The following is a 15,578-nucleotide window of genomic DNA, read 5'->3' on the forward strand; positions in this document are numbered from 1 at the left end:
CTTCAAGCCGGGATCCAGGGATCCGGCTGCGTGAGCCGGGACCTTGCGTGGCTCACACACTCCTGAAATGTTTCGCACGTCTCCACCTGCCAGCCCGTCTCGCGCCCGTGGAAGGTCCTTGGACCGCGAGCTCCGGGCCACCGAGGAGTTTCCTCGCTCCTGTGCGTCCAGCTTGCCTCCCCCATGGAAAACAGGATCTCAGGACCCCCGTCTTCCTGACCTCCCTCGCTCGTGAGCGCCACCCCGTCACCCAAAGCTGCCCTGTGCTCCTGCCCCGCCGCTTCTTCTCGGCCGCAGGAGTCGTCTCCGTCTCCCCACCCTACTCCTACTCTTGTCCTGGGGGCGTCCGTCGTCTTGGGTCACCCCCACCGCCTTCCTTCCCTCCTCCTTTTCCTCCCTCGGCTCCGCCCCCAGGCCCCGCCCTCTCCACCCCCGGCCCGCGGCCCCCCCCCCTCCCCGGGCCCCTTCTGGGTCACCCGCCCCCAAGTCGGGGACAAGGGCGTGGGGCGGGGGGAGCCGCGCGGGCTAGAGGCGCGCCCCGGGCCGAGCGCGCGCCCGGCGCCCCCCTGCGCGGCCTCCCCGCTCCCGCCTCCCCGCCTTCCCCTCCTCCTGGTGACGTCCGGGTCCCTGCCCGTCTGAAAACTCCGCGCCGCGGCGGTGGAGGCGGCGGCGGCGGCGGCGGCGGAGGAGGAGGCGCAGAGGCGATCGAGGCGGCGGCGGCGGCCCGAGCGGGAGCCCGAGCGGCAGCCGGCGGCCCCGGGAGCCGCGGGGAGCGCGGGGGCGGCCCGGAGCGCGCCGGGGTCCCCGCGCCCCGCTCGCCCGCCGCGCTCCGAAGATGGTGGCGGCGCCGTGCGCCCGGAGGCTGGCCCGGCGCTCGCACTCGGCGCTGCTCGCGGCGCTCACCGTGCTGCTGCTGCAGACGCTGGTCGTGTGGAATTTCAGCAGCCTCGATTCCGGGGCCGGGGAGCGCCGCGGGGGCGCAGCGGCCGGCGGCGCGGAGCAGCCACCCCCGGCCCCGGCCCCGCGCCGGGAGCGCCGGGACCTGCCCGCTGAGCCGGTCGCAGCCCGCGGAGGAGGCGGCGGCGGCGGCGGCGGCGGACGGGGGCCCCCGGCGCGGGCGAGAGGAGGCGGCCCCGGAGAAGCCCGGGCGCAGCAGCCGGCCAGCCGGGGGGCACCGCCTGCCGGGGCGCTGGTAAGATGCCCTTTGGGCTCGCGCCCCGCGTGGAGGGAGGGAGGCCGGCAGCAGCAACCCCACGCCCCCCAGCCCTTGAGTCCCGGTCATCAGCCTGGGACTCTGCGAGCCTGCCGACTCCACATCCCTTCGCCCTGGAAGGCGGGTGGGGTCGTGGGCTGCCCCCTCCGGAGTCCGAGGACTGCCCCTTGGGGTCTGGGGGAAGTTATCTCCGGAGAAGGCGCATTGGGGGTTCCGGGGTCTGGCCGGGTTCCCGTTTCACATCACTCCTGCGGGGCACCCCGGCTGGCTCCGTGCGTGAGTGTCGGCGCCTCGCTCCCCGCCTGCGTGCGGGATCGTGCCGGAGCCTCAGCCTCCGCTCCCGGGTGCTTCTCGCCCAGCATCTCTGTGGGCTTTGCCGAGCTGGGTGCAGACAGCCCAGCCTCTGTTTTCCTGGCCTGCGATGGGGTCTGGGATGGGTGTCCGAGCCCCCGACCACGTCCCTGATTGGAGACCAGTCTTGGGTGCCTGGTCTCACTTTGGGTCTCTTGTTTCTCTTGTCTGGATGTTTGAGTCTCCGTCTTCACCTTCCCTGTCCCTAACCTTGGTCGCCCGTGCCCTCTCTGGCTTTGCCTCCCAGCCATCTCCAGTTTCAGGGCATGGCCCCTTCTCCTCCCTGGTTATCTCTGTCTCTCTGTCTTGTGTGTGGCCGGTTCCAGTCACCAGCTGTGTGTCCGACCACACTGTCACGGCATCTGCTTCTGTGGGTTTTCGTTGCCTTCTTTGGGTGTGAACAGTCAGGGTTTTGAAACTGTTTCTTCTGCAGATCTGGGACCACCTGGGTGGCTGGGTGGGGAGCTGACTTGCCTTCCTACCTTGTCCCCAACTTCTCCAGGGATACCTTCCACGTTCCTCTGGGCTGCCTCGCTGAGCCTGCTGAGCTAGGAGCACATGAGGCAGGAGGTCAGAGTCCCCAAGTCTGGGCCAGGATGTCAGCTCCCCTCGGGTGTGAGCTTCTGCCTTAAGGCATAGCCAGCGTGTCGTGTTTCTGTCCGAATCTTCATCATGCCACTTGCCTGCTGGGATTTGCCTAGCTCCTAAAGGATATTGGACACCAGGGGGGTGGTTTCAGGCTCCTTAGGACTGAATGCCTGTCCCTATCATTTTTCACGTTCGGAGTCCTCCCTGAAGGCTGCCTCCATCCGCAGCGTGATGCTTTCTGATCTGCTAAACTTCTTTGGAGACTGTGCAGCCCTCTCTGCTGGAGTGCCGTCCTTTGTGTCCGCGGGCTGAGCCGGCCCGGAGACGTGATGTGATGGCATTTCATGTTGCTGTGTGGGTAGCAGGGAGAGATCTTTCCCTCATTTGTGGGGAGGAGAGTGGCGTGAGATTCCTGACGGAGAACCAGAACATTCCCAACGTCCTGCGGCCTCTTCTTTACAAGACACTGCCTTTGAACTCTTGGAGTTGACAGTGATGTGTTTCGGCAGAAATGCAGTTAGAAGTTCTTTCTGCATTCGGAGACCTACTGGGAGTTTGGAGGGGGAGGGTATGGAGCATGTCTTGCTGTCCCAGTGTAGGGATGTGTAGGTTGGACATGGGGGTGGCATGGGACTTACTGTACGCTTTGCATTTGGGGTTCAGATGGGGTTCAGGAGGTGCCTTGAGGGTGCACATACCACCTGTTGCAACAAATGAAGAGAGGGAAGGAGGCGGGCTGGCTGATTTCTTCATTGGTCCCGACGTTCTGGGCATCGATGCACAACCCTGCTTGGCGTGTTCGGCTCAGTGTCTTATTCTCTCATATCCCGGCTCGGTCACGGAGGGATTTGCAGTTGGGGAAGTGGGTGGGTGGATGCCGTTTTCGTTTTTTATTCCTTTTGGAATTCTAGTTCCAGCAGCAGAGTTGCTTTGCTTTTTGGAAACTCTGCTTTCATCTGCAAGTTCAGTTACTCTCCCCTAACCCCCGCCTGCACCTGCGTGTCCCAGTGTCTCAATTTCTTCACCTTCTGATGTAGACATTTATGTATTTCCTTTTTCTTTTCTCTCTCTTTTTTTCTTGGTTCCCTTCCTTCCTGGTAGGTGTCTGCCAAGCTGTTGTTGACTGTTGTCGCTCCTGGATTTCTATTTTATTGTATTTGCTTGTCTCTTTGCTCTCTTTCCTCTCCCCCACACCTACCCCCATGGCGGGCTAGACCCTGAAATTGCAGCACAGACTGACTGGCTGGATGCCGGGGTCTGTCCTACTCTAGCTGTGCCCACCCGGCCCCTGCCCTCCCATGGAGCTCCAGGAGACCAGAAGGGGGCAGGCTGTTCCCAAAGTCCAGTGTAGCTGGAGCTTGGGTTGCAGGCAAGGAGAGGACCAGACGGTTTCGCAAGGCGTAAGGCCCCTTGCAACATGCGGTTTGTTTCCAGACCTTGCCAGGGCTGGCAGCATGAAGCTTAGGAGGGAGATTCAGGAGTGGGACATTAAAAAAAGAAGAAAAAATCCCTGTGATTTTCCAGATGACTCTTGTACAGAGCTGGTCAGACACATGCTTAGGAGATGATGCTTCATGTCTGTGCTCCGTTGCAGGTGGGGGGTGGGGTGGGGTGGACAACTGTGGCTTTTGCATGTAGAGGGAGTCCATGGCCTGGGGTGGTGGTGGGCGTTTTGCAGAGAGTGTCAGGCAGGCATGGTGTAGAGAGCATTTTCCAGACCACGCCTTGCTGCTTCCTCATGCCTGCTGTCTCGGAGCTTTTGTCCCTGTTACGTTTGGGGACCTTCACCCCGGGGGGAAAGACCTGATCATATTTTGGGTGCATTTAAAAAGAAGAAACACCCAATTCCTCCAGCAGCCAGAGTCAGAGGGCATAGCCATAAAAGATTTGCAAGTTCCCCTTTTTCTCTCAGCCTCTTTCAGAGCTCTTAAATATTAGAATTATTGGGTGGACTGTGGCCGAGTTTTGTAGCCATGACACTGATTCCTTCACTGGGTCTCCAGTAAGCTGTGGATTTTACTGTCATCCCAGAATTTAAGAAACAGATGGGCTGACTTACGAAGGGAGGGAAAATCTTGGGGGGGGGGGAAGAGGAGAGCTGTCAAAAAGATCAGCCTACAGGTTCTGAGTAGATTTCAGAGAAAATGAAAGAGAGCTATGTGTGTTAATGTAATGAATGTTTATTTTATTTCCCTTTGGTGATTCTCTTCTTGCAATCCTCACATTTATTGCTTGTGCTGTTAGATAAACTGTTACTCAGTAAGTTTCATTTCAGAAATCTAATTTTTTATTGCTTTTCCCTCCCCCACAAAGTAGAATGGGGTTTCTGTATTATCTGACTCCATCGAAATGTTGATTTTTTGGCAGAAATTCCTCATACTTCACATTACTCGGATAACTTGGGACTTTCTTAAGGCTCTGACGGTGACTTTGAAAGATCCGTTCACTGGATCCAAATCACCTCTGGTTCTAACAGCCTCGGAGGTGTGTAGCTTTTCTTTCTATTCAGAGTTTTGAGATCAGAGGAAACAGACGGTATTTTATCAACGGTTCTTTTTTTTTTTTCACATTCTCAATGGAGTTTTATTTTGTTGGAATGATCCATTACACTTTGTATACAGAAATATGCATCATTGAACAATATTTATCTTATTGCACATGTTGCCATCTGTTTAATCATATACTGGAAAATGTTAAATAAAATAGACAAATAAAAGTAGAAGTTTTATATGTAAAATATTGTATTTTGTGTATACACACACCCAAGTATATATTCACTTTCCTTCCAGTCTTCTCACGCTTTAGATATTCTCTCTAGTTTATCAGTTCAATTTTTATCTTCCAGAAAGTTGGGTGGTCAAATACTTGCTGTTTTTGGATTGGAAATCAGCCAAGACATAAGTTCTTATTTACTGGCAATTGTCCAACTTTGATCCATGAATTTGGTGGCTTGAGCTAAAGCCATCATTGCATCATTGTGTATCCCTTTTCTGTCTCCATAAGGCTGGTAAATAATGGTGCAAATAGAAGGGTAATAGTAACAGTAATACTGTCTGCATAAAAGTTATGATGTGGTGGGCACTTTTTTATTGATACATGATAGTACATGTTTTGGGGGCACATGTGATCCTTTGATACATTCGTGAGATGTGTAATGAATAAAATCACAGTAATTGGGATATCCATCCCCTCAAACATTTACCTTTTCTGTTTACTGGGGATATCTGAATTCTTCTCATCTAGCTATTTTAAAATATACCATAGATTATTGTTAACTATAGTCATACTACTGAACTATCAAACGCTAGATCGTATTCCTTTTGTCTAACTGTATGTTTTTACCCGTTAATCAACCTCATCTCCCCTCTCCCCTCCCCTTCCCAGACTCTGGTAGCCACTCATTTACTCTCCATCTTGTTGAGATCCAGTTTTTTAGCTCTCACATATGAGTGAGAACACGCAATGTTTGTCTTCCTGTGCCTGGTTTATTTCATTATTTCATCATGGCCTCCAGTTCCATCCACATTGCTGCAAATGACAGGACTTCATTCCTTTTTATGGCTGAATAATATTCCATTGTGTTTATATACCACATTTTTTTAATCCATTCATCCTTTTAATGGATACTTAGGTTGATTTTATATTTTGGCTATCATGAATAGTGCTGCAGTAAACACGGGAGTGCAGATGCCTTGTCGATACACTGATTTCCTTTCGTTTGTATACATACATAGTAGTGAGATTGCTGGATCATGTGGCAATTCTGTTCTTAGTTTCTCGAGAAACTTCCATACTGTTTTCCATAATGACTGTACTCATTTACATTCCCACCAATGATGTATGAAGGCTTCCCTTTCTCACATCCTCACCAGCACCTGTTTTTTTTTTTTTTTTCTTTTGGATAAAAGCCATTTTAACTGGGGTGAGATGATATCTCCTTGTGGTTTTGATTTCCATTTTCTTGATGATTAGTGATACTGAGCATTTTTCATATGCCTGTTGGTTGTTCGTATGTCGTCATTGGAGAAATGTCTATTCAGATCTTTCACTCAATTTTCACTTATGTTATTTGGGTTTTTTGCTGTTGAATAGTTTGAGTTCTTCGTATATTCTGGTTATTAATCCCTTGTCAGATGGGTAGTTTGCAAATATTTAATCCCATTCTGTATGTTGTCTCTTCACTTTGTTGATTGTTTTCTTTGCTGTGCAGGACCTTTTTACCTTGATGTGATCCCATTTGTCTATTTTGGCTTTTGTTTGTGCGTTTGAGCTCTTTACCTCAAAAAGTCTTTGCCCAGACCAACATCCTGAAATGTTGCCCCAGTGTTTTCTTCTAATAGTCTTACAGGTTCGGATCTTAGATTTAAGTCTTTAATCCATTTTGATTTGATTTTTGTATGTGGTGAGAGAGAGGGGTCTAGTTTCATTCTTGTGCTTGTCCATAAGGTTATGGATATCCAGTTTTCTAGTACCATTTATTGAAGAGACTGTTCTTTCTCCAGTGTGTGTTCTTGGCACCTTTGTCGAAAAGGAGTTGGCTGCGCATGTGTAGATTTATTTCTGGGTTCTCTATTCTGTTTGCCAGGCGCTGTTTTAAACCCTTTGTATGTATTAACTCATTTAATCCTTCAAGCTGTGTACCGTTATATTTTTGAACAGCCAACAGTCATGGTGCTTAATATAACTAGGCCCTGTTCTAGGTGTTTGTAGATACAAACTCATTCAAACCTCATGCTGTATCGAGGAAACTGAGACATAGGCAGCTTATGCAACTTTACCAAGGTCCTCAGTTATAAATGGCAGAGCTGGGATTTGAACCCAGGCAGTTTGTGCCCTTAACTGCTCTATTCCACATCCTCCCTTTTATAAGTGTCTTGTAAAGGCCCCCAACTTTAGAATCACAGAACTCATATAAGCGGGCACACGATAGTTGGTTCTGTCAAAATGCCCAACCTCAAGGGCAGGATTTTATTTTATTCTTAAAATTTTTCTTTTATATATTTAAGGTGCACAACATGATGTTTAATATACGTATAAGTAGTGAAAAGGTTACCACAGTCGAGCAAATTACCATATCCATCATTTCACATAGTTACCCATTTGTGTGTGTGTGGCAAGAGCACTTAAAATTTATTATTTTAGCAAAAAAAAAAAAAAAAATCCGGAGTCCAGTACAATATTATGAAGTATAGCCCTCATGTTGTACTTTAGATCTCTAGACTTGTTCATCCTACATATCTGCTACTTTGTACTCTTTGAGCCACGTCTCCTTCTTTCAAGACAGGATTTTATGGTCCTGGAAAAGAAAGTGTGACCCTGTAGTGAAATATGCAGCAAGCCTGCTAGGGAGTAATTGAACTTGAACTGCTGAGTTGGCTGGAGAAAGTTTTGAGTTCAGCTCTGTCTAGCCAGGAGAGAGGAGGGGCACGAGGATGTTGTGCAGGTCTCGCTGGCCACTGGACACTGCCTAAACTCCTCCCGGCTGGCCCACCAAGGAGCCCACGACCTGGCCCTGAGAGCTGGGGTGAAGTGGGACGTTGCCACGGGAGAGCTATCTCTATGAACGTGCAGTCCCCATCGCCTTGTGGGTACTTCCTTCCGCCGGCAACAGAACTACCCGTTTGCCCACAGATAATTGTCAGGCTGGGCCCCTGTGCTCCCTGGGTTAGGTTGCCCCCTCCCCCATTCGAAGGCAGAGCCAGCTGTTAAAAAGGAGGTGGTGGGGTGTGTCACCTTAACCCTGAGCATGAAAATGGGCATGATTAGTGTCAGGGACTGGGGGCCCCAGACACCCTGCCAGATGGGGAAGAGGTGGGACCCATTCTCAAGCCTCTGGCATGTGTGTGGGGTCTCCCCCTGGAGGGCCCCCCCTCCCCCACCCCCTGCCCGCCCCAAGGGCCGTGAACTGGATTTGTTCTGTCTCAGGTCTGGTTTGTCCCTGCTAGGTGACTGCTGGCTTATCTGGGCATGTAATCCAGGCTCATGTGTCACTGGGTGCGAACAGGGCAATGTGGTAACACGCGTTTGTTTCTCCTCCCAGGGAATCCTTTGCTGTAATCCTTGGCCACAAGGCTTTTGTTGTAAGCCGAGTTCATGGAGCCCAGAGATGGATGCAAAGGTTCCCTACCCCCGGCGTGCAAGCCTTGTAACTGTGATGATGATGATGAGGAGGAGGAGCAGGAGGAAGATTTATTTTATTCAATGTTTACCCTGTACCAGACAACACGGAAGGAGTAGAAAGACATGATCTTACTGAATCCTTGCAGCATTTTGCAAGTTAAGGGCTGTTATTCTCATCCCTACTTTACTGATTAAAAATAACAAAAACTAAGGCAATAAGTTGGATGAAAGTTAAACTGATGAAAAGTGACCAAACTAGGAATTGAAGCTGGGTGGTGACTCTAAAGGCTGTGTGCTTAGTCACTATCCAGTTCAGAGTCAGTAAGTCCCTTAACTGTAGCTACTCATTCTCCCCTTCCTCCCATCTCTTCATGCAGCCATGCGTCCTTCCGTCTGTCCATGTGTTCATCCATCCATCTGTCCGTCCACCCATCCATCTGTCCACCTGTCCAACCATTGACCCCTCCACCCATCCTCCACTCCAGCAGGTACAGTGTGCCAGGCACTGGGAGTGCATTTGTGAACAGGACAGCTGTGTCCCTGCCTTCCAGGAGGACCAGTCTAGCAGGCAAGGGTCAGGGCTGGCCTGTCCACAGAGCTTCCTGTCACGTCCTGGCCTGGCTCACCGCTGACCCCCCTTTCCCCATGGCGCCCTCTTGAACACAAGAGGACGGTATCCTTTGGAAAGGTGGGTGTGAGGAATAGTGTGACACAGGACCCTGGATGCCTTCAGGTCTCCTGCCATCCCAGAACTGCCCGACTTGAGGCCTGGGCCGTGTCACTCATCTTACCACTGGGGGGACAGGCCCGGAGACCAGCAGGTGGTCAGATGCTGCAGGGCCCGGGAGGCAGGTCGTGTGCTGTTTGGGAAGAGGGCAGTGTTGTCACATCACCTCCCTGTGACCTGGCCTTGTCACTTCACTTCTCCGGGGCTCGGTTTCCTCATCTGAAGCACAGGGGCTGCGAAGGCCCCCGCCTTGCAGGGCGTGGGCTGTGGGGCAACCCTGGCCCCCGGCAGTGCCCTGTTCTCCCTCCCGGACGTAGCCACTGCACGAGAGATGTTTGCAAGAGGAGGGGCTCTCAAATCTGTGGTCCGCGGGTACATTTGCTTTTGCCCACACTGGGTGTTAGACTAGAGAATGAACAGACACAGAAATGTAAAGATTAGGATATATGCCATAAGATGGTGTGGGTTTTTAGAGTTCTTTCAAAAGTCACAAGACCAGCAATACTGATCCCACATTCTTGCTTGGTGTTAAATGGCCCAGCTGAAGAATGGTCATGCCGCAGACCCACCAGGTTCTCAGGAGTCCCCCCAGGTCTCTTCTGTCATCTTGGATACCTGCCTGGCCCCTCTAGGCTGTTGAGTTTGCGACTCATTTGGAAAGACCTCTGTGTTCACCGTGAAGGGTTAATAATAAGTATCTGTGGTCAGCTTATTCCCATGTGGCTTTTTCACACCTCTTACTCACCTCCCACTGCTTTTGCCTACCCTGGGCATGATGGAGGTTTCTTTCCCCCTACCCCCAGAATATGCAAATTCTTGCAAGCATTAGGCCATTCTGAAGGCACGCATCCTTGACAAAAATAGAATCATGCATTCTGCAACTTGGTATGCCCGTTTCCCCTCTGCAGGCGGGGGATTGTGGGTACCAGGCTGTTTTGAATCGGCTGCCTTCCCCTCTCGGGGCTCACCATGACCTTGGCCCCCAAGAGCATGCATTGGGAAGTTGGGGGTTTTCTAGAGACCAGGGATGAGTGAAAGGATGAAACGTTCCTGAGCACCTTGGCTCGGTCCCAACTCTGTCAGGGACGGACTGTGACTTTCATCTCTGTGTCTTTCTGGCATTTCATCAGATGATGTTAATAAGCCTCCCTCCCTCCCCGGGTTGTGAGGATAGAATCTGATAAACAGATGAGAAAGCGCTTTGAAGCTCAGAAAGCCCCATGTGCACATGAGACAGGCTCCTGTCTTAGAGAGGAAGAGCAGCACGTGGGGGTGTTTGGACCCGTCATCTGTGTGCCCCTCCTCACATTGTCTTGTAACACTTGGGGGACAAGGAGCAAATGAACGAGTGAAACCCACCTGAAATTTCCCACCCACTTATCCATTAATCCAGCAGGTACTGGGCGAGGGCTTTATGCAAAGCAGGGAAAGACAGATGTGCCCCTGCCTTCATGCAGTTTATGGTCTGGGGGCGGGATGACCCTCAAACAAAAGCAAACAAGGACATAAATCAAATTGTTGCAAGTGTAGTGAAGGAACCAATTAGGGAGCTGAATGAAGATAGGGGGCTGTGGATGAGCATTTATTCTGGATGGGGTGGGGGCTTATGTTACCTATTTTGGGGTGGGGATTTATTTTGGCCTTTTGCCAGAGTAGTTCCAAACTAGCCCCAGGAATCCCAAATATGTGTAGACACCAATCATGATACACTGGTGACTGGAGTTGCTACGTGGGCAACAGTCTTGAATATAACAGCTTTTCTTTGCAACATCTATTCAATTCTTAAATTTTGCATATGCTCTTTTAACTGCTTTTTTTTTTTTTAACCAAAATGTACTATGTATACATTATTCCAAATACACAGCTTGATGAATTTTCGCAAGCACCCAGGTTAACCCAGACTAAGAAAGAAAGCAAGCATTGGCAACATCCCAGATGCCATCGCTTGTCCCCTGCTACTTGGGTTCTTTGGTGAACACTTTAAGAAATTGTCAATAGCTGTATGTTGCTTTGCATGTTATGTTAGGGAAAATATGTAAATATAACCAATCAAAATGGCAGCTTCAAGGTTCTTACTCCTTAGCATGCAGGTAGAGTGGCATTTAAGTACAAAGAAGTGAGCTGACAAAATTAAACTGCATAAGTAACAGTAGAGAACCCTAACTCTATTCCTAATTCTGGTTGCAGCTTGGTTGGTGACTGATGGTCAGGGAAGTGCTGGAATGGCCAAGGTTTGGTAAATGTCAGCTTACCCAGTTTGAAGATCCTTTGCTCCTCTGGTAAACAGCTGTGCTCTTTTGCTCTGAAGTTCAAGTGGAAAAGATTTCAGTTAGACATTAGGAGGAACTGTGCTCTGGGTTCGTTTGAATGGAAGTCCCCATGCTAGGCCCTTTCTGGTGTTCTCACATGCTGTCTGTGTGGCTCCTACAGTTATGGAAAGTAACTGCTCCAAGCCCGTCTTCTGTGACTCAGGTCTGGGCCTGTCATGTGCATCTTTCGGATTCCGCACAGTGCCTTTGCGTCACGTTAATAATTTGTGTTCTCGTCCCCCATGGGTTGGACATGAAATTAGCATGCAGGATGGGTCCCCAGATGGACCAGTAATGACTGCATTAACTTAACCCCGAACTCGGACTCTCCTGTTCAGAACCAGGGTAACAGAACCGCGGTACAACATTAGCAGCAATTCAAAAGGGCAGTGGAGACAACTCATCATTTCGTAATGAGCCACAGGGAGAAGAAATAAAAGCCGCGAGCCCAAGGACGGCATGATAATTTTGCAAAGTCTTAGCACTCAACCAGACTCACGTTCATAAAATAAACAAATGTTTTTGGTAATGGAGAGCTAATGTATACATTATTTAAGGATGGTATTAAAACCAGATTAGATGGATCAAGTAATACAGCGGTTACCTCATTAAGCATCCTTTCTTTGGGGATATGGAAAAGTTATTATCTTTCTTTTTTTTTCCTTTTCCTCTCCTTGTGAAATGGGGCTTTATTAATTAGAGATGTAATGAGAAATCTTCTTGTTTTTTCCCCCAGACTTGGTGCTGTTTTCTGTTTATTTTTTAATGTAGAACCATGCTTTGCAGATGTTCTCTTGGAAATAAAAGCCTATTCATTGTGTCTCTTCCTCTGTCTCTTTTATCCCCAGCGCAGAAGGGGCAGCTGTTATAAAGACACAGAGAACCCCGTTTGCTTGTCAGCAAGCGTTGCAGACTGTTCTGTTTCGGATGGGAAATGCTCTTATTGCCTGCTTTTTCTCACATCCTATTGCAGAGTAGTTTTTGAATTGTTGCATCTGATTTCCTCTTGTTTAGAAGGTGAGGTGAAGACAGGACCGGTACGGATGTTAAGAGAAACACCTAAGGAAGGACGTGCAGAGAAACACTGGGTGCTTTGCAGATGGGCATGGGTGAGATTATTAACTATTCTCAGGTCTAGAGGCTGACTGCTATTTTGGCTTTCTTTTCGGGTTCAAAACAAACAGCAGCAACATTTGGAGGAGACTGACTCTTTTTTGGAGTGAGCAGGTGGATATAACCCTCCAACAAAAGAGGGCACTAGAAATTTCTGATGGAGAATGTGTAAACCAGGGGTCAGCCGGGCCCTTTGTGGATCAGCTCTGGGCTGCAGACGGAATGATGGCAGCACAGAGTCATCTTCCTCCTCCTCCTCCTCCTCTTCCTTTTTTAATTAAGAAAAAACAGCAAGGTTTTGAAATTACAATCTAAATTCATAACCCACATCAATGATTGCAAATCAAAGTCTAATTTGGGATGCCTATTAAAAAATTAGAAATTTTGGCCTTCGTTCCCAAAGAGGTGACAGTGTGAGTGAGGGTAGATGTGGCTTCGCCTCTACATGGGACTCCTGCTCTCCAGTTCACCACGGGGCCCACCGGGGCTGTTTGTTTATTTGTTTCTGCAAGACCCCGCTGTTGGGAGTTGGGTTTACAACTCTCACTGTGTAGTAACAATAATAATAATAATTGCTGTTGTGTATTAAATGTCACTACCTGCCAGGCACTGTGCTAAGCAGCATCTTAGGGGTTATCACATTTAATCATGACGACAGCCTTATGCAGTGTCTGTTGATGGTATTCCCATTTGCAGACGAGGAAACTGAGGCTTAGAGACAGTAAGGAATAGCCCATAGTTGCAGAGCTGTGGACTTGGAATTTCAGCTCAGGCCGTGTGACGTGGGAGCCTGTGTGCCAAAGGCCCTGCGCGTGCTGCACAGAAAGTTTAACAAAGCGATGGCCATTAGGTGTTCTTCAGAGTGGCTCTGCAAGAAAGTTGGTACTGTTTGCCCATTGCATGGATGAAACCACTGAGACACAGCAGTGAGTGAGTCGCCGAGGTCAAACGATCGTGTAGAATGCACAAGGTGACTTATTGTCTATGAAGCGAGGACAGGCATGAAAATGACCGTGCTGGACTCGAGCACTCGTGAAGCTGACAGTCTGGCTCTGGTGCACGTCCCCGCACCCAGGTCCCCACTCTCCATGCACACAGCAGAGCAGGGACGACGCCCTCCGCCCTCCATCCATATAGTCTTGTAGCGGAGAGGTAGCATCTAAAGCGTAATATTTTGATAAGTTGCTGATTTGTATTAAAATAATAATTACAGCGATAATTACAAGCACGGATTTCAGAGAGACTCAGCTGCTGCCTGTGAGAAAAAATAATTAACTGCATATTGTGTGGAAATGGAAGGCAGGCCTGGCCTCTTTGCTTTGTGAGGGTCCAAGCACAGGTTTGGCTGCAGGTTGAAGGCCACGTGTTTTGCCAGATGCTGTTTATGTTAACACTGTTCGTGGCAGATTTCCATGCGAGGAGTCGCTGGAATTGGGTAAGCATCACCCTTTCTCGCAGACACCCAGGAAAATAACCTGGCTGGATTCTGATGGTAGCACCATCCCGTAAACCACGAAAATACACCTCACCCCAGAAGGAAGCACACCAATAGCTAGAGGGAGGAAAACAATTTAAATCTGCCTTTTATTATTAAATATTCCTAAATACTCCAGCATCAGCTAATCCCTGGCCATAGCGACGGAGTCACAGCTAATTTAGTTTGATTGCTGTGGTTCTCTTTATACTTCTGTTTGAAGCTGATTGTGAGTGGTAACCTACCTTATTGTAAAAGCTTGTTAAACTTCTCTTGAAGGAGAACAAACATATGGAAAAGGAGACAAGTCATGAATGAACAGCTCAGGAACGTGGCCGACACTCAGGTCCAAAGCTCAGAGCTTCACCAGCCCCTGGGTCCCTCTCGTGCCCACTCTGACCCCAGGGCAACCTCTGTCGTGACTTCTTCACCCCATCGGTTACCTTCATCTCTTTTTAGAAGTGGAATCATGTGATCTCCACTCGTTCACGCCCGGTTTGTTTAGGTTCACATTGCATCTGCGAGATTCGTCTATATAGGGGTTGGCAAACCACAGCCTGCTGCCTCCTTTCACCTGGCCTCTGAGCTCAGAATGGATTTTACGTTCTTAAATGGTTGGGGGGAGATTTCAGAAGAAGAAGAATACTATTTGGCGGACATGTGAAAATGATATGAAATTCAAATTTGTGCATTTGGGGGGCGGTGACCAAGTCTGCAGACACTTGCCCCAGCAGCGGGAACTGTCATATCCTCACCTCTTCCACTTACCGTTGCATCCGAAAAAGGTCGTTTCTATTGGAAAAACAACAGCAAAATTGTGTCCATAAATAAAGCTTTATTGGAACACAGCCGTGTCCATTCATTTATGGCTGCTTTGTGCTACAACGGTAGAGTTAAGTAGTGGCGACGAAGACTGCATGACCCACAAAGCCTAAAGTATTTGCTGTCTGGCACTTTACCCAAAAGTTTGCTAACTGCGTATCTGTATTTTTTTCATGGAGTTGTAGTTGTTCTTTTGCATTGCTGTTTATTTCATTGTGGCATATACCAAGATTTACATATCTATTCTGTTTACAGGCATTTGGGAAGTTCCCAGTTTGGGGCTGTTATAACTACTGCTGCTATGAACATTCCTGTGCATGTCTTTTGGTGAACATATGCACACGTTTCTGTTGGGTATATACTGAGGAGCAGAATTGACTTAATCTACTGCTTTTGGTTTTTAACTAGTTGATTTGACAATTACATTTTAATTTGGAAGTTTTACCTGTCATGGTAGGGAGTGAAGCTTGGTGATACTTTTGAATGTTGATACTGTAGCAAGGCTTATTTTCCTAATTAGTCTTGCAAAGTGGAGAGTCTGCGGAACCGCAGTTTATCAACTGACGACTGTTTTTCCATTCTCAGTCCCTTCAAGGATGGTGGGAACATGCCTGATGTCAACTGCTTTAGTTGCTTTTGGGAATGGTGCCATCGTTTAATTTCTTATACCGAAGCCGTATTGTCCAAAGGGCTCTTATCTTTATTTAGCAAAACAGGTCTGGTAGAATTAGGCATTTTTATTTCTCGATGTCACTTTTTGCTTTGATTGACTTCTGCTTATCTCTGGCTGTTTTGGGTTTCTGGCTGGCAAGCAGACGAATGCAGCCCCAATAAGATCTCTAGCCTGCAGTTGCACCTGTC

General features: G+C 49.0%; 1 protein-coding gene across 1 annotated transcript in view; it reads left to right on the forward strand.

Annotated features, from left to right (window-relative positions):
- The first annotated feature begins 835 nt into the window (after positions 1 to 835).
- The window catches only part of XYLT1 (xylosyltransferase 1), a 284,392-nt gene continuing 269,649 nt past the window's right edge, over positions 836 to 15,578 (forward strand). Inside the window, exon 1 of the mRNA XM_045542679.1 lies at positions 836 to 1,192. Coding sequence (XP_045398635.1) covers positions 836 to 1,192 — 357 coding nt within the window. The remainder of the gene's footprint in view (positions 1,193 to 15,578) is intronic.

Source organism: Lemur catta, chromosome 2, assembly GCF_020740605.2.
Source record: "Lemur catta isolate mLemCat1 chromosome 2, mLemCat1.pri, whole genome shotgun sequence".
Lineage (NCBI taxonomy): Eukaryota > Metazoa > Chordata > Mammalia > Primates > Lemuridae > Lemur > Lemur catta.